The 18,723-nt window shown below is 40.8% G+C and overlaps 1 protein-coding gene across 4 annotated transcripts in view; it reads left to right on the top strand.

The window, feature by feature from the left end:
* The window catches only part of LHCGR (luteinizing hormone/choriogonadotropin receptor), a 57,078-nt gene extending 40,057 nt beyond the window's left edge, over window positions 1-17,021 (top strand). For 3 of the 4 annotated variants that reach the window (XM_072768293.1, XM_072768292.1, XM_072768291.1), the window contains 4 exons: window positions 2,014-2,088; window positions 6,257-6,442; window positions 9,699-9,779; window positions 14,314-17,021. In XM_072768293.1, the coding sequence (XP_072624394.1) occupies window positions 2,014-2,088; window positions 6,257-6,442; window positions 9,699-9,779; window positions 14,314-15,466 (1,495 nt within the window). In that variant the 3' untranslated portion in view covers window positions 15,467-17,021. The remainder of the gene's footprint in view (window positions 1-2,013; window positions 2,089-6,256; window positions 6,443-9,698; window positions 9,780-14,313) is intronic. The other variant, XM_072768294.1, reaches the window with a different exon arrangement.
* The last annotated feature ends 1,702 nt before the right edge of the window (window positions 17,022-18,723 follow it).

Below are 18,723 nucleotides of genomic sequence, written 5' to 3'. Positions count from 1 at the left end.
ATGCAGAACTCAGAGGCAAAATGGAAAAGAGTCTTTCTAAGAACAAGGAGGCCCACTGCAAGACTGAAGGCAGAGAAGTGGAAGTAGGTTTCAAAACCATCAAGCAAAATTTTCAAACTATCCATTCAACCCATTTCTGGCACCTTCCTCATAAATGGGCCTGTCCAAAGTTGTTCAGAATGATGACACCAAAGCCCTAGAAAGTTCTCAAACTTCCTATTTACCAAGGCAAGATAGGATGGAGAGAAGCAGAACAGAAGGTTGTTGCCTTCAGACACCTCCAGGGTTCTGAGGGGCAATCCCTACCATTCCCAGAGCACCCCACTTAAAAATTTTTGGGTGGAGTTTGAGGGATCTCCTACTGTGCTTCAAGAGGTTATCCTGCCTGTGCTTCTCATACCTGGATGGCTGTGTCACTTGGGAACATGAGAAGGACCCCAGAAAAATGTGGTAGACAAATTTATTTTTAACTGAGTTACATAATGCAGAGTTATCAGTACACAGAAAGATCAGAGTTTTAATAAAACACGTGAAATGCTGTCATGAAATTTGAACAATTAATTTGACCTGGCTGACATGAGGATTATTTGCTCACAGAGCCCCATTTCAATGATTTATGACCATAGCAGGACATAATTAAAACAAACCAAATCAGGAAGAAGAGCCATGGAGGTTTGGAAAGGAAATTTTCTTTTGATTTAGATTTTAAACAGCAATTGACTCTGACAACCTCATCTCTTTGAAAGTGGAAATACACCCAGGGCATGGAAATGTGTGAGACTGACGGGTGCATTCTGATGGAAGGGCTGAGGATTTCCAAGGAAAACATTTAGTAGAAGCTTGTGGAAAACAGCCACCCAGGGAGCAAGATCCAGGGGCTTTTGCAGTTTTTAAATGGCAGGCGTGACGTGGAGACATGCAGAAAGACAATGAAAAGGATGTACAGCTATCAAACGAGCTAAGATGCCTAAGGATCCTGCAGGGGAGGGGAGGGGAGTGGGTATTGGTCTATTTGTTTTGCCGTGTAACACTGTAACAGTGATGCAGAAGAATCATGCTCCCGTGCTTGAAATCATCACACCAACAATGGATGCATGTTCCAGAATGTTCTTTGAGTCACCGTTCTTCTCTTGTAGAAAGTACTTAAAAGAAGAAAGTACTTAAAAGCTGAGCCTAGGGACCTACCTCACTCTCAGCTCCCTCATCCACCCAGAGAGGGAGACACCAGCCTCAGGGCCCAGACAGGAGTAGAGCCAGGCTGAGCTATTCCGGAACAGTTCACTCTGTTTGGAACTCAAGGGAACAGAAGGCCCAGGTAGCTACTGTGTAGCAGTATTTGGTTGTGCCATAGCCTTAACAGCAGTGGCCCTCAACCCTTTTGTTTCCACAACACACATACCTGGCACCAATCATACACTCAGCACAGAACCCCGTGTGGGGCCTGCAGGATGTGTGGCAATTTTCTACATTGGCTGTTCTTCCTCCCCTTTCCTACCCACTGAGAATGCACACCTGAAAGAAAAGAGTACAATTAACATAATGAAAGGGATAACTTTGAACAGACTCTACTTTTTCAAGTAAGGTCTTTGCAAACTTCAGTATATTAGCCAACTCAGACCTCCAAGGTCAAAGCAGCTGAGTGCCAGATACAGAGGAGGCTGCACCTCCACCCTTCAGCCTTGAACACTGGAACAGCATTTTCATCCTTGCCCAGATGTGTGGCGGCAAGTTTTCTTCACTCCAGGACAGGACGGGGTGAGCACTTTAAGCTGTTGGACAAAGCATCCTACCAAGTGAGGGGGGACCTTGTGGGGGGCGGGGTGCCAAACACACACTCCAGCAGTTGTACCATTTGCCCAGCACTGGCATGCCCTTCTCTGCTTTCGCTCTAGTTCCCTTTCCCTCTAACGCTGAGCACCAAGCAGGCAGGCTGCTCCACACATGTGTATGTGCAGCGGTGACTGGCAGTACATAAAGGGCAAACTCCACTAAGAACCCTGTCCTTCCCCACAGGGAGCTCAAGGAAAATGCACACCTAGAGAAGATGCACAATGGAGCCTTCTGGGGGGCCACAGGACCCAGCATCTTGTGAGTACAGAGGTGCTACCTTCCTTTCCCACCCAGGCCTTCTTAGGGTGTCCAGCCACACTGTCCGCAGGCTTGTCCATGGAGAATCATGTGAAAGGACTGTGAAAGGACTGCCATTAACCAATAGCACAAACTTGGAGAGCTTACATGACGGAAAATGTTTCCATTCTAGGAGGGCTGTGAAGACGGGATCTGTTCCAGGCCTCTCTCCTTGCTACTGCTTGTGCCTTCTGGTTGTGAGAGGATAACTCTAGCCTTTACATGGCAATCTCTGTGTGTAACTGCCTATCTCTGAATTTCCCTCTTTTTTTTTTTTTAAAGATTTTATTTCTTTATTTGACAGAGAGAAAGCACACTCGCACAATAAGCAGGGGGAAGGGCAGAGGGAGAGGAGAAGCAGACTCCCCACTAAGCAGGGAGCCCGACATGGGGCTCAATCCCAAAACCCTGGGATCAAGACCTGAGCTGAAGGCAGATGCTTAACCAACTGAGCCACCCAGGTGCCACTCGCTCTTTTTATAAAAACCCCAATCATACTGGATCAGGGTCCATCCAAGTGACCTCATTTTAACATGATTGCCTCTGTGAAGACCTTGTGTCCAAATAAGGTCACATTCTGAGGTACTAGGGGGTTAGGACTTCCACATATGAATTTGGAGGAGCACAATTCAGTCTATAATACCAAGGATGGAGGGCCATGTCACATGCTGGCAGAGGAGGGGTGGTTGCCCACCTGGCATCCACTCACAGACATCCGAAGGCCAGAGATCTGACTTGCCCCTGGCCCTTGTCTGGACAGAGCTGAGCTTCTATGTCAGGCTCCCTGAGGGTACAACTAGCAGAACTGAGGTTTCTCAGCTATTGGGAGTTTAGTGTGGGGACATGGGGGAAATTATAAAGGAACAGGAAATTGAATCACTAGTCTCCTGACAAGGCCTTAGAAAGCCTGAATATCGCACAGGAAACAACTGCAGTTGTAGTCAACTTTGAGGAGAAATGCAACAGAGCTCCAGACACTCTGCAGCTCTAATATGGGGTGACCTCTTTCCTCCACAGAGATGCCAAGTCCATTACTCCCTACTCTAGTATTCTGTTACTCATTGATTCAACAAGCCGTGATTGAACATGTCCCATTTATCAGGCAGCATGCTGGAGAGACTGGTGAGCCAAACAGCTCTGGTTCCTGCCTCTAAAGAGATTATAGTCACCTAGGGGAGACAGCAATAAATAGGCAAAGCAGACAAGCATTTGATTTTCAAGTAAGGAAAGCGCTAAAAGGATAGTGAGCAGTGTAATCTAACTCATTTGTTTGTTTATTCATTCATCCATTTGTTTATCCAGTACCTATTTTATAAGTCCATACTGTATGGAGGCACTAGATTAGGCATCAGAGAAACCGTAGAGAATAAGATAAATATTTCTTATTCCCTCCCTTCATACAATGGGGAAAGACAGACAAGGATCAAATAAGGAAATAAAATATATAGTATGCAGATGGTGTTGGTTGTGAGGCAGAAAAATTCAGTTGGGAGGGCGGTGAGAAGGAATTCTAGGGAGAGGAAGTTACTTTTAAAGAGGATGGTCAAGGGAGATGATCCTGAGAAGTGTCATTTAAGCAAACATCTGAAATAAGTGAGGGAGCAAGTGATGTGGATATCAGCAGGAGGGGCATTCTAGTAGAGGGAAGGGCAGAGCAAAGGCCGAGAGGCAGGAACTTGCCTTGTGTATTAGAAGAACAGAAAAGGGGCCAGTGTAGCAGAGTGAGCAAAGAGGAGAGTTCTAGAACACAAGGACAGAGAAGTGGCAGACAGCTAGGTCAGAGGACCTTGTGGCCATTATAAGGATTTTACCCGTGAGATGAGATGAGATGAGATGAGATGAGATGAGATGAGATGAGATGAGATGAGATGAGATGAGATGAGATGAGATGAGATGAGATGAGGGTTCAGGGTTTGGGTCAGGGGAAGGAATGAACCAATCCAGTAATTCTTTACATTCCAGCTCCTACCAGTATCAGCTCATAATTCTGTCTACTTTCTATCTCCCACCATTATAAATCCCAACTCAACATCTTAGTTCTTGCCAATATCGACTCCTGACTATCTATTTCTTGACTCCATCTGCTGTCAACTCTACTCCACTGCCAGCCCTGCCACTGTCAACTTCTGACTGTATCTAGTTCCCAGCCCCTACTTCTATCAACCCCCACTGTGTCCAGTTCGTAGCCCCTATTACTGTCAACCCCCACTGTGTCCAGTTCGTAGCCCCCATTACTGTCAACCCCTAGTATGTCCATTTCCTAGCCCCCACACTGTCAACTTCTGACTTCTACTCCCCAGCTCCTGCCAGTATCTATTCTGACTCCACTTCTTAATTCCTGCAATCATCAACCCTTGACTCTGTTTACTTCCTAATTCCTACCACTACAACTCCTAATCTTCTCAACTTCTTAACTTCTGTCCCTCTCAGTTCTGACTCTCTCTCTACTCTCCACTCAACCTCATGACCTTTGCTCCCACTACCTCATGACTCAGGCCCATTGCTTTCTCTGCTGTGTCTCAGCTTCTGCCCCCCTATCCCATAGGTCCTTGTCTATATGTCTCATATTCAAAGTACAGCAGACTCACAATCATGCAGGTTGGTTGCAACTCTGCAGTCTAGCACACCCTGTAGGCAGAGCTCTTACAGCAAGCTGGCTAACGACCCAGCCACTGGACAGCCAAAGAGAGTTGCCTCTGGATCAAAGTATATGATGAAGTTAATGTGGTCACAAGACATCCTGCCTGAAGAGCTGCTTGGTCCACTTACTTAGAATAGAGACACTTACACTGTGTTGTCCAGAACAATCGGAGCAGACCTAGTCTAATTTCACAAGCAGCTGTTCTCATTATACCCTTAGGGTGTATGTGGTGGCTAGAGGCATTCCTTCCACCCACAACCCAAAAATATTTTCTCCACTCATGGTCTTCCATGAGACTGAAAATATATTATCAGAGATTTACTCCTTTATAATGAGACCTTGCCTTTTCTAGGATCCTAATTTAAAATATATCCCCTGAGCAACACACACACACATACACACACACACAAAACACCTGCCTGCAAAGAGCTATGTGCTCTATCCCTAACATATCCAAGATAACACTATAAAGCAGGATAAGAACACTGGTTTCCTCAGTCAACAGGGACACAAAAGCAGCAGAAGTCTGAAGTCCCTGAGATAAATTCTCCTGTCTTGACTATTCACCAGTGACCTATACTAGCCCTCACTCCATGTTGTCAAGTCTATCAGTCACCTACTGATCCCTTTCCATGTGCTGGCCACTAAGCATTGGGACAACTTGCTGAAGGTGACTGTGCTTCTGGAAAAGTTTCATGGGACATTAGCAGTGACCACTGAGGAGGTGGGCAGGATTTTAAAATTTCCACTAACTTATCTTCCTCCTCACATTTAACCTGTTTAGACTTTTCTTGGACATTGTCTAGAAAAACCAACGAGTTTGGGACCTTGTTTACAAAACCTATGCTGTCCACACAGTTCTGTTTGCATGGCCAAGTACTTGCTTGCTTTCGACTGATGAATCCAGCTTGCCTTTTAGAGAATGTAAAGTCTGCTTCCCAGGTAGATGACAGCTAAGGCCATATAGCAGCTCTTAATAGTATAACTGGCCTGTGCTTAGTGAAAACCTACCCTGCAGGGCTTGATCAGTCAAAGATGGAGGCATCTGAAGCCCTGAATATCTCCCCCTGGGAGACAGCACAAAAGCTGATGTCACTGCATGTGCCTGCTGTCTCATAAAGCAAAAGTTATTTCATGTCTGCTAAGTGGAAAGAGGGAGAGGGAGGGAAGGAGGGGAAAAAAGAATGGGGGGAAGGGGAGAGAAATGTTAATAAATATATGGCAGATATAAGGAGTTACAATAAAAAAAAGGAGTTACACTCAACCTTGAAAGGAATAATGGGGTGCATATGAGGGAAAAAAGCACAGCATAATTTTTTTTGAATTTAGATCTTAATGAGAGTAACTGAATGGAGAACCTTAGGGGAAAGGCAAGATAGAGAAAAGATTCCTCAGAACCTAGAACAATGCTATTATTGAGAGGAGGTTTCATTCTGTGAATCAAATGTATAAAATAAGCAAAAAGGCTTGCTCCCTTCTATTTTTCAGGGATATTTCTTCCACCAAATTGCAAACCCTGCCTAGCTATGGATTGGGGTCCATTCAGACACTCATTGCCACATCATCCTACGCTCTAAAAAAACTGCCATCGAGGGAAAAATTTACCAGCCTCCTGGATGCCACACTGACTTACCCCAGCCACTGCTGTGCTTTTAGAAACTTGCCAAAAAGAGAGTAAGTAAAAAACAAAAGGTAGAGCCTACCAAGCTGTGGTAAAAACAGATTTCAAAACAGTCAACTTTGGGCAGCTTCCTGCCCCTTCACTCCCTGCTCTAGATCAGCTCCATAGCCATGAGGTTACTCTCAGAGAGACCAGAAGAAAATGAGCCATCCTGTTTCCTTCTGAAAACTGATTCTGAACAGTTGATTCACCCTACAGCCGCAAGACCTTTGTAGCCTATTCTGGGCTAACTGAATTATAACCTTAAATCAGGCCATAATTGCTATTGCAAAATGGAGTACAGAACTGGCCTTTTAAAGATTAGCTCTAATCTTTATCAGAGAGAATCATTTTTAAAGAAGGAGGGAAATAGGCGCAAGAGAGTAAATTTTACCTAATCTTAGTAAAATCTGAATCTTTAGTAAAAAAAAAAAAAAAATGGACACAAAACTCTTCTCACAAAAGAAGCCTTTTTCTTTTTTTAAGCTATTTCTCTCCCAGCAAGAAGGCCATCTTTCATTTTAGAACAGAATCCTAGCTCCCTAAGGATTAGCTTAGTGTCAGAACAAAAAGGGCATGAGCTCCTGGCTGATTTGTGTCCAGTGGGGACATCTTACTGATTTCACTGATACTCTACAATCCAGAACGGCATGACAGAGTGTGCAGGATTTCATTCTTTCCTTAAAGATTGTTTTCTAGACTTTTTTTTCGACTGAGATACATACTAATACCTTTTTTTACATCACAAGCCAGTATACATGTCACATAGGTTAAAAAAAAAACACACACACAGTACTTTTTTACGTGTGTGATAAACACGTATTTTTCTTGTCTATTTTACTCTATTTTATTTCATGTGTTTGTGTTTTTAATACTAGTCCCAATGCACTCTATCGTTTCCACGACCCACTAATGGGTTACAATTCATAGTTGGGAAAACATTTGCCCTACAGGGCTATTATTCAGGCTAAGAAGATATTCTCAATTAATTAGATGACGTGCTAGAAGAGTGACACTAAGATGCTGCTGTCTTTGTTTGGAATCAATCTATTTATAATAAATCAACCAACATGTATTATTGTGCATCTACTTTGTGCCTTGCAGAGGTGCATGAAGCCCTATCTGAAGTTTTGAGGTAACCAAGAAGACAAAGCACTCGGAGAGCCATGCACCATTAACTGAGCTTCAAAGAATACTAATTGAGCACTTAGTTCCAAACTGTGCAAAAATCTGAAGATACAAAGATAACTAAGAGCTCATCCCACCCTCCCAGAGTCACAAACAGCTGTGTGGGGGCAACACACAAGAAACCAATGTTTAAGTACAATTCAGCAGATGTAATAGTAGTGCTAAGAACAGAACAGAATACTCTGGGAGCATAGAGGAAGAGTTTCTAAACAGCAACAGGACTTCTGGAAGGCTTCCTGCAGAAGTGACTTCTGCTGAGCTTTGGAGAAAGGAGTAGGAGTTGGCTAGGCAGGTGTGGGTAAAGCCATGCCAAGAAGACAAAGTAGTTCATGTGAAGGCACAAAGGCAAGAGACCGAGGATGGAAGTCCTTTGGAAAAACTGGAGCAAGGTGACTTATGGGTACACAGAGAAAACAGAGAGAAAAGGGCTGTGATGGGCTCTGAGTGCCTGGGCCAGGTTGTTCAGAGGATGGGAACCACTGAAGAACTCAAAGCGAAACTGCCCAGATTTGCTTTTGTAAAATAACACTCCAGCAGCTCTGAAGGATGGCTTGGAGGTAGCAAAGCTGGTGAGAGACCAATTTGAAGAACAATACAGACACTGGTTTATGGTAAAGCTGATTCTGGACACCTGAACTTTTGTGGCAAAGAGGTCACATCCCTTCTGAAATTACTGGCATGTGAAAACATTAGTTCAGGGGATATTTATTCCAATAGATGAAAGAGACTACCTCTGGGTAAAAAAAGGGGAGGACAGGAGTATGCAATTGTAGGCCAGTATCAAAGTGAGATGGGAATATAGTCACATAGAAGTTGTCTTGATTGGGATTACAAGCTTTAATGGACTCCCTCTGTATCCTTAAAGCTTGAAACTTTGGATGCTAGTGAGGCCAGAGAGCCTGAAGCTGAGCCAGTGGAATGTTTATGCAAACTCTGAGCCACCCTCTGCCCTGCAGCTGCTGGGCCTGGATAACACACACAGCTGCCTAGGCAGATGGCCCCAAAGACCTCCCTGGTATCTATGATTAAAATTTCAAAAAAGAGTAGATGGAACCCAGTGCTATCAACTGAAGGCTAAGAACAACCACATTTCCTGTTAACTATAGATTGGTTCACACATAAGATTGGTTCACTTTAAGTGTCAGATACAGAGCCAGCATCACACACACACACACACACACACACACACACGCATACTTTGATCCAAATTTGAGGATTTATAAGCCTGACCCAAAATAACAAGCTGATTAATTTTTGAAAGCAGGTCCAGTAGGTCAAATAGTTCTGCTGTATTATCCACTTTCCTGCCTTGTATACAAAGTTATCTGTACAAGGAATTGTCTGGTTAATATTGGAGAAGAATAATATATAGAAATCTCTAGTTTCAATTGCCTCATTTCTGTTTCCTCCTGGAGAAAGGTTGAGCTTCTCATCACTTTCTCTCTTTCCCTCTGTATCTTCATCCAGTTTTCCTTGGAACCTCCTTTTGGTTTCATCTTAGGAATAGAAGTACAGGTCTCTTTTAATATCTTGATACTCCCCCCCCCCCTTTCCATTAGGTTAAACTTCTTGGGACGATGGAGGAGTAGGGAGCACCCACGTAGATTTCTGAAAAAAAGGCAGAAAATTCACACCATAATATCAAGTATAGTATCTTCAAATCCTTATAAAACAGATTTCCCAGTTACGATTCAAAGCCATGAATTCTGAATGGTTATTTCTTCATCAAGAGCAATGTGGTAAAGAGAATGGTAAGGAGCAAACCCTGATATACCATAAAAGTAGTTTTTAATAAGCATTGAAAAACCCATGATTCAACATGACCGATTTAGGTTTATTCATCTCTTGAGCCCACACAAAACATTTAGCATTCCGGAGCATTTTATCTAAGCTGGAAGCACTCTAATAACAGTTCTGAAGCCTTTACTCTCTCCCCAGGAAATGTTTCAGGTAGGACAATAGTACAGAACATCACTGGTATAATAGGTAAAGAATTTGGATGAACAAAGCATAAATAGACATGATCATGTTTAAAGACCAAAAGCTCAACTGTTTTTTTTTTAAAAACCTTTTTTCTTTCAGGCAGAATTTTTCATTTTCCATTTTTGAAAACTTTTCCAAACAATGTGAAAGCACAGCAAGGAGACCAGATAATGAAATGCTGTAAGTATTTGCATGCAAAGAAACTCAGGAAGCCATGTCTCGTTCTCTGTGCACCTTATTATCAGTGCCAATGATTTTCTTCTGATAAAAGTCTTCATTGGAGGGATGTTTGCAAAGCACTTTTTAATAGATTAAAAATGGGATTTTTTTCTTTGTAAGCGGCATCCAGTTGATCAGACATCTCTTTTAACTGTTAAAAAAAAAACTCTTCTAAAAATGTATCTTCATGTTCATTCTACAATTAAATTCTTCTCAGAAATTAAAATTTTATTTGTAGGTATTCTGAGGTCATTAAAGGCTTGCTTAAATGATAGTTTAATTTGTAGAAATTTTCACTAGTCAGTGGTCAGCATTCCATAAAGTAACTGATTGCAAACATAGCTTCTAGAAGTAGCCACTTGCCTTAAAAAGACTCAGGCCACCTTGACCACTATGCTCTGGAGCTTAAAATTATTCAACCTCAATGCTATCGCTAACATACACTGGATGGGAGCTCTGTTTCTATTCTACTGACTGATTTTTTTTTAACATTTTTCCTGGCTGCCTTGGCATTTCACATATCTTCAAATGTAAAAGAGTATGCTTCAAAAGATAATCCCAGTGTCCCTGTGCCACATTTACTATGATTTATAAGTTTTATTATTCCCCCCATGTGTCTTTCAGGCTACAAAACCAGATGCCCTTCTAAGACACCTTGTCATTCTCCATTCTCTCTTCATCTTCTTTTCTTTTCTCTTGCTTTTTCCCCCATCAATCTGCAAGTTATATAGAGGTAGCAGGGTGGTATGATGGAAAGACCCTCGGCTTTGGATATGAATTCTTGGCAGTGATGTTCCTGTAACACTGGGAATCCCTGGGCAATACTTACCTTTTTTTGGAGACATTTTTCCTCATCTTTGAGGGGCAGCAGGAATATCATTTGGCTTTCAGACCATGAGAATGAAGGGAGTCTTTAAAGAATGTGACAGCATCTGGGGTACGTTAGAAATAGCATACTCTGTAATCCTTCTTTTCTCTTTCATTTAGGTCCGACACCAAGTATATTCCAGTGTTCCTTTTCCTTATCATTTCTGTTCTTGTCTTGATATTTTGTCTGTCACTCATATTCCTTGTAACTCTTTTGTAACCTATGGCTTTTTTCCTCATCAATAGGAAACACTCCTGGACAGGAGACTTTAGCCCACTCTCAATAATCCTTGTCAGTCCCACCCCAAGCCTTCCCAAATAAGGCTACAATCTTGAGTTTGCTACACTAACACTGCTTTAAAACAAATCCCCCAAGCTCCAGCATCCCCAAAACTATGAGAAATTAGTAATAATCTAGGTAGAAAGAATATACTCCCCCACCCTCCTTCCCATTACCTAGCTATTCCTAAGTCCCTGGAGTTCAGAAATTCTAGAGCCAGGCACTAAGTTTTACCTACTCTCCCCAGGATCTCAGTGTCCTTGCTGTTAGGGCTGGCCCCATTGTTCTCCTACAGTCTCCATCTTTCCTCCTGTCTTTGTTCACTGTGATGGGAGTGGCCTCTCCTTCCTCTGACTCAGTGTTGTAGGCCTATGGGGTCCATTCATACCATTCTGTACTAAAGACTGCTCCCTGCTGGGTTTTGTCAATAAGCATGCTGCTGCCCTTAGGAGCTGTCCCAGGACACAAAGGTAAGTGGCAGGAGGTAGGTATTTGGTCTGAAGACAAATCACCAAGGAGAAAAACTCCTAGACACATGCTCAGTAGGGCAGAGAAAGAAAGAGCAAAGGACCAGAGGAACGAGAGAGGGAACATGTTTGACCTCCTATTGATATAAATGTCTTCAGAAATCATGGCAGAATTTTTAGAAGCTTTGAATTAGTGCTTCTGATGCAATTTAATTAATAGCTGCTACAGTCGTTTTGATAAGGGGAAAGGAGCAAGGGAAATTAAGGTAGCAATAGTTGGAAAGGTTTCACCTGGTTTAGTAAAGGCTATTATTTGTAGGAATCATCCAGGGAACTTGCTTAAAAAACAGATTCCTGGGCTCTGTCCCTAGAGAATTTGACTCTGGGTTTGAGGTAAAGCCAGGAATCTGCATTTTAACAAACACTCTGGTGATTCTGATGGAAATAGTGCAAGGACCACACTGAAAAGCACTGACTGAGAGACAGTGATGTAGAGGAAAGGCCCTTACTCTATGGATATGAACACCTACCTACCGCTGCTGCTACTACACCTTAGGGATCTTAGGCTAATCACTCACCTCCTTTAACCTTGGATTCCTCACCAATAAAATGCGAGGTTCAGTGAGATGGTCTTTAGATGGTCTTTAGGAACCTTTCTAATGCAAATAAATAACCTATTTTCTTTCATCATTCTTTATAACCACCACATCCCTTTAAAGATTAAAAAAAAATAGGTAATTCTCTTAAAAGGCATGAGATGAGGACAAATACACCTATATTTAGTAATAAAGCAGGTGAGGTTCCTGTGCAATATCCTATGCATAGCAGCAATCCTTGACTAGTTCCAAAATGGTTTCTAAGAATTTCTAGCACCATTTTGGAGTTGCAGATCATAGATTTTTTAATTCTTTTTTAAATCTGTGTTATTTCCCTTCAGTAATTGTATTGCTCGAATATTTCATCCACTCCCTGAATTAGGTTCACACTTCCTTGTTCAGAACATGAGAAGCTAAATTTTTAGAGTAGAGAAAAATACTCTTTTTAATGTGTGAAAAACCCTAAGGTAAAATACATATTTGTAATAGCCCTGACAGAAAAATTATGCCCATTTCTCTAGCTCCCAAGATTATATTAGCAGACTATGAGCAAAGAGAAAATTTGTTGAGACTACATGCATCATACTGTACACATTCGTTGTCCCTGTATCCTTTCAATTCCTCTCAGAGCCAGGATCACCCTGGTTTACTCATTCCACAAGCATTTATTGAATGGATAGTCTGTGCCAAAACTGTGTGAGGCACTGGGAGTTCAGAAATAAATAAGACCTAGTCCCCTGCCTTCAAAGCTATTAAAGAATAGCTTCACAGACTATTAAAGAAGACACACATCATCACACAATGGCAGTATAGTTTGATAATTACAACAGTCCTTAAATGCAGCCATGGCAGAGAGATGAGGTGATAAACTCCTTGGAGGTGTAGAATCAAGAAAGGCTTCATAAAGAAGCTTACCTTTAAGGATGAGGAATTTGCCAGAGATGAGGAAAAAGGAAGGGAAGAAGAAACAGCACATACAAAGAGGGATGAAAGAGTAGATTCTGAGAGCCACAAGTCATTTCATCTAACTGAAGGGAAGGCTGCTTGAGGTATCTGCAAAAGATAATTATAAGAATTCCTAACATTCAGTGAGCACTTAATATGTGTCATGCATGATTCTAAACATTCTATAGGTGTTAATGCAGTTAATCCTTAGCACAACCCTAATGTGGGAAGTATGACTTGTATACCTATTTGGCAAATGAAGAGCTTGAGGCAGAGACGGTAACTCTCCCACCCAGGTTTACATAGCCTGTAAAGACCGGGACCCAGTCAGTCTTGCTCCAGAGCCCATGTTCTGAATTGTGCAGCACTACTGCTTCCTGGAAGTGAGACTGGAGGGGGAGGCAGAACCCGGATCATTTAGGACTTGGAGGTCATCACAAGGAGTCTGGATTTTATCCCATAGTCAGTGAGAACCTAGTAAAAATTTGAACACATTTGTACTTAAGAAAGACTATTCCAGGAGGAAGGTACAAGTGGACTAGGACAGGGCTAAAATTGGGGATGGATGCTGGGGGGGTGGGGTGGAACTAATGTAACTATCCTGTAAGAAAGGATGAAAACCTGAACTCCGTTAGTTGCAGTAGGCATGGGAGGAAGCGGGTGGAGAGGTGGGGCTGTTCCATCAGTAGAGATGGAGTCCCTCTCCAATTCACTCTCTGAATTTGATTCATACCCCTTAAAGAGTATCTATTGTCCCTATTTCTCCAAGGGGAACATTTCTCCCTATTGTTCATGTCTATCATCTCCTGCTAGGTTTCTAGTAGTCCATCCTTGCTTTCCACTTCTCACCTGCACTATTTGATTAGCCAGGGACCAATGTGCAAGCCAGTCTACCCGTAGCTAACACCCCTCAGCAGTGTGAGCCTTCCCTACCCATTTGTGTTCTGCTACAGACACGCAGCTTGAGAGCAGTTTGGCGGGCAACTAAATGAGATAAATACCTAAGAAAATGCCAAGAAAGGATTCTTTTAGACATAGCAAGCACATACTGTGTCTCTAAATTTTTTTTTCAAAGGAAAATCATCCCCTGTAAACAGCTTCATTAAGTCTTTGCATCAATATGAGATAAATATAAATTGCTCTTCATTCCCCTAAGGAATTCCTTATCAATTCAGAGTTCTCAGATAATGTAACAAATAAACCTAAGACTAAGGCTGTTGTAGCTTTGTTTCCTGGGATTTAAAAAGAAAAAATACTAAGGATGACTCTTCAATTTTTTGATACATAGAATCATAGAAAATCCCTTGAGTTTACATTGAGACAAAACATTCTTCTTACAGTTATTCTGCCGTCTTTGCTGAGAGTGAACTGAGTGACTGGGATTATGACTATGGTTTCTGCTCACCCAAGATACTCCGATGTGCTCCTGAACCAGATGCTTTTAATCCCTGTGAAGATATTATGGGCTATAACTTCCTTAGGGTACTGATTTGGCTGATTAATATCCTAGCCATCGTGGGAAATGTGACTGTTCTCTTTGTTCTCCTGACTAGTCGTTATAAACTGACAGTGCCCCGTTTTCTCATGTGCAATCTCTCTTTTGCAGACTTTTGCATGGGGCTCTATCTGCTGCTCATTGCCTCAGTTGATTCCCAAACCAAAGGCCAGTATTATAACCATGCCATAGACTGGCAGACAGGGAGTGGGTGTAGTGCAGCTGGCTTTTTCACTGTATTTTCAAGTGAGCTTTCTGTCTACACCCTCACAGTCATCACACTAGAAAGATGGCACACCATCACCTATGCTCTTCAGCTGGACCAAAAGCTGCGTTTAAGACATGCCATTCCAATTATGCTTGGGGGATGGCTCTTTTCCACTCTTATCGCCATGTTGCCCCTTGTGGGTGTCAGCAATTACATGAAAGTCAGCATTTGCCTCCCCATGGATGTAGAAACCACTCTCTCACAAGTATACATATTAACCATCCTGATACTCAATGTGGTGGCCTTCATCATCATTTGTGCTTGCTACATTAAAATTTATTTTGCAGTTCAAAATCCAGAGCTGATGGCTACCAACAAAGATACAAAGATTGCTAAGAAAATGGCGGTCCTTATCTTCACTGATTTCACCTGCATGGCACCAATCTCTTTTTTTGCCATCTCAGCTGCCTTCAAAATGCCCCTCATCACAGTAACCAACTCTAAAGTTTTACTGGTTCTTTTTTATCCTGTCAATTCTTGTGCCAATCCATTTCTGTATGCAATTTTCACAAAGGCATTCCAAAGGGATTTCTTTCTGTTGCTGAGCAAATTTGGCTGCTGTAAACGTCGGGCTGAACTTTATAGAAGGAAGGATTTTGTGGCGTATACCTCCAACTGCAAAAATGGCTTCACTGGATCAAATAAGCCTTCTCAGTCCGCCCTGAAGTTGTCTCCATTGCAGTGTCAATATACGACTGTCCCAGACAAGACTTGCTGTACAGAGTGTTAACTATTTTATCAGTAACCACATTACTGAATTGTGCTTAAAAATGTAAAAAAATGATCTGTACTAGTAATTTTAACATAAGGAGTTGGTTTTAGGAAATTATTTATTCTTAGGCACACACTAGGCAAAAAAGAGCCATCTACCTAACTTAAAGTGTCATCCATGACCATTGCCAGTCTAAAAATTGCCATTGGTACAGGATGACATAAAACACAGAAGCTGAGAGTGTTAAAAACATTTCTAATGGGGAGTCCAGGTGGCTCAGCGGTTTGGCACTGCCTTAAGCCCAGGGCCTAATCCTGGAGACCCAGGATCGAGTCCCATGTCAGGCTCCCTGCATGGAGCCTGCTTCTCCTTCTGCCTATGTCTCTGCCTCTCTCTCTGTGTCTCTCATGAAGAAATAAATAATCTTAAAAAAAAAAATTTCTAGCAATTTTGACAGTAATTTATGTTGAATCTAAAAATTTTTAAATGAGATGGTATTTTACCTATCTTTGGGTTTGCTTTTTTTTTTCACATTTCATCTTTGTAGTGTTTTTATATTGCATTTTATTAAAATATTAGTATATAACAGATTTTAAATTTAAAATAACTTGTCCTTTTCCTCAGATAGTTTGGAAAAACACTCTCCAGGGATGCACTATACACTGTGGTAGCCACTAGCCATAGGCAGCTAAATTAAAATTAAAATTAAAATGTAGTTTCTCTCATAAAACTACAAGAAGAAAATATAGGCTGTAATTTGACATCAGCCTTAGCAACATTTTCCTAGATAGTCTCCTCAGGCAAAGAATGCAAAAGCAAAAATAAATATTGGGACTATATCAAAATAAAAAGCTTTTGCACAGCTAAGGAAACTATCAACAAAACAAAAATGCAACCAACCTGGTGAATAGGAGTATATGCAAATGACATATCTGATAAGGTGTTAATATCCAAATATAAAGAACTCATATAACTCAACACCAAAAAAAAAATCAAATAATCTGATTTTAAAATGGGGAGAAGACCTGAATAGACATTTTTTCAAAGACGACCTACAGAACCAACAGACACATGAAAAGATGTTCAACATTACTAATCATCAGAAAAATGCTAATGAAAACCACAATGGGATACCACTTTACACCTGTGAAAATGGCTAGACTCAAAAAGACAAGAAATAACAAGTGGTGGTGGTAAGGATGTGGAGAAAAGGGAACACTTATGCACAGTTGGTGACAATGTAAATTAGTGCAGCCACTGGGGAAAACAGTATGGAGGTTCCTCAAAAAAAAATCAAAATAGAAATATACAACCCAGTAATTCCACTTCTGGGCATTTATCAAAAACAAAAGAAATACTAATTTGAAAAGATATATGAACCCTATGTTTATTGCAGCATTATTTAACAAGAACCAAGATATGGAAGCATCCCAAGGGTTCACAGACAGATTAAAATGAAGGAGGTTTGGAAAATATAGACATACATACACAGATACACATACACACACAATGCAATACTACTCAGCCATAAAAAAAAAAAAAAAAAAAAGAGTGGTATCTTGCCACTCATGAATGGATGGACCTAGAGGGTGTTAGTGAAATAACTTAAAAAAGAAATGTCTTCATAAGTACAAAGAACAAATTGGTTGTTGACAGAGGGGAGAAAGGTGGGAAGATAGGCAATATAGGTAAAGAGGATTAAAAGGTATAAATTTCCAGTTATAAAATAAATACGTCACAGGGATGAAAAGTGTAGCATAGAGAATATAGTCAATAACATTGTAATAATAACTCTGTATGGTGACAGATGGTAACTACATTCATTGTGGTAAGCATTTTGCAATATATATAACTGTCAAATCACTGTTTTACACTTGAAACTAATATAATGTTATAGGGTCAACTATACTTCAATTAAAAATTTTTAAAAATTTAAAAATAATCTATGTGATACTATAATGGTAGATACAGGCCATTATATATTTATCCTATCCATAGAATATACACAAAGAGCTCTTACATAAACTATGGATTTTGATGAGTCAATATAGGTTCATCCATCATAGCGTATGTGCCACCCTCGTACGGGATATTGATAATGAGGAAGGCTGTGTGTTGTGTGGTGGGGGAGTGGGTATATGGGAAATCTCTCTACATTCCACTCAATCTTACTGTAAAATACTCTGTCAAAGTCTGTTAAAATTAAAAATTTGAAAGCAAAAAATTAGAAATAAAAAAATAAGGCAAGTTGCAGACATCAGTATTCATCAGCCCTAGACACTTCAGTGTGCTTATCACTAACCAAGGCTCAGTATTTTACGTTTTAGGCATTTTATGGTAAAATGGAAAAATGCTAAGCATACCATTTAATGAGGTTTGAGAAATGCCTAAGTCCCTATAACCCCAAACCTCTGTGAAAACAGAACACTAGCACCCTCAGGAAGTTCCCTCATCATCCTTCCTAGTTAATCCCTCACTCCCATTCCACAAAGGTAACAATGGTTCTGATTTTTTCCCCATAGATTAGTTTTGCCTATTCTAGAACTTCGTATAAATGGAATCATACAGTATACACTGTTCTGTAAGCCTGCTGTGATTCAACTCAATGTTTTTGCTATACATCCAAGCTGTCACTTGAATTAGTAGTTCATTCCATTTCATTGCTGAGTTTTAAGACTCTAACATTGTTTCCCATTCTACTGATGATGGATATCTGGGCTATTTCCAGTTTTTAAGCTCTCCTTTCACATTTTATTAAATAAATGTATAGTCATAACTAGACTATGTATTTCATCTGCGTTCAACCTTTATGCCACTATGTAAAGTGATTCAAAATAGCCTATAGAAGATCATAAGCTTTACAAAGTGTCTCTTCTATGTTTTTCATATTTTTTTTAAGATTTCATTTATTTATTTCATGAGAGACAGAGAGAGGCAGAAACATAGGCAGAGGGAGAAGCAAAACAACTAAGTAAGCAAAAAAGCAGAAAGTCAAATAAATATAAAATAAAATACATCCTTGTGGAGAAACTGTTTAAATTATGTCTTCTTAAATATTGTTTGAGCCTAAGTACTTGTATATATCCTCTGAAAATAACTTTTGTTGCCTTTTCCACAAATACTGATTTTTATTCTCTATATGATAATTTAAGTTTCAACATAGAGTTAGTTTACTCTCTCCCTCATGCTCATATCCTATCATTCACTAAGACCTACCAGTTGTTGAATGTCATTGAATATCTTCTACATCAAGTCTGTATTTTGCATTCTTGCTG

This window comes from Canis lupus, chromosome 11, assembly GCF_048164855.1.
Source record: "Canis lupus baileyi chromosome 11, mCanLup2.hap1, whole genome shotgun sequence".
Lineage (NCBI taxonomy): Eukaryota > Metazoa > Chordata > Mammalia > Carnivora > Canidae > Canis > Canis lupus.
Note: the sequence above shows the minus strand (reverse complement) of the source record. Positions and strands in the feature narration are given on the sequence as shown.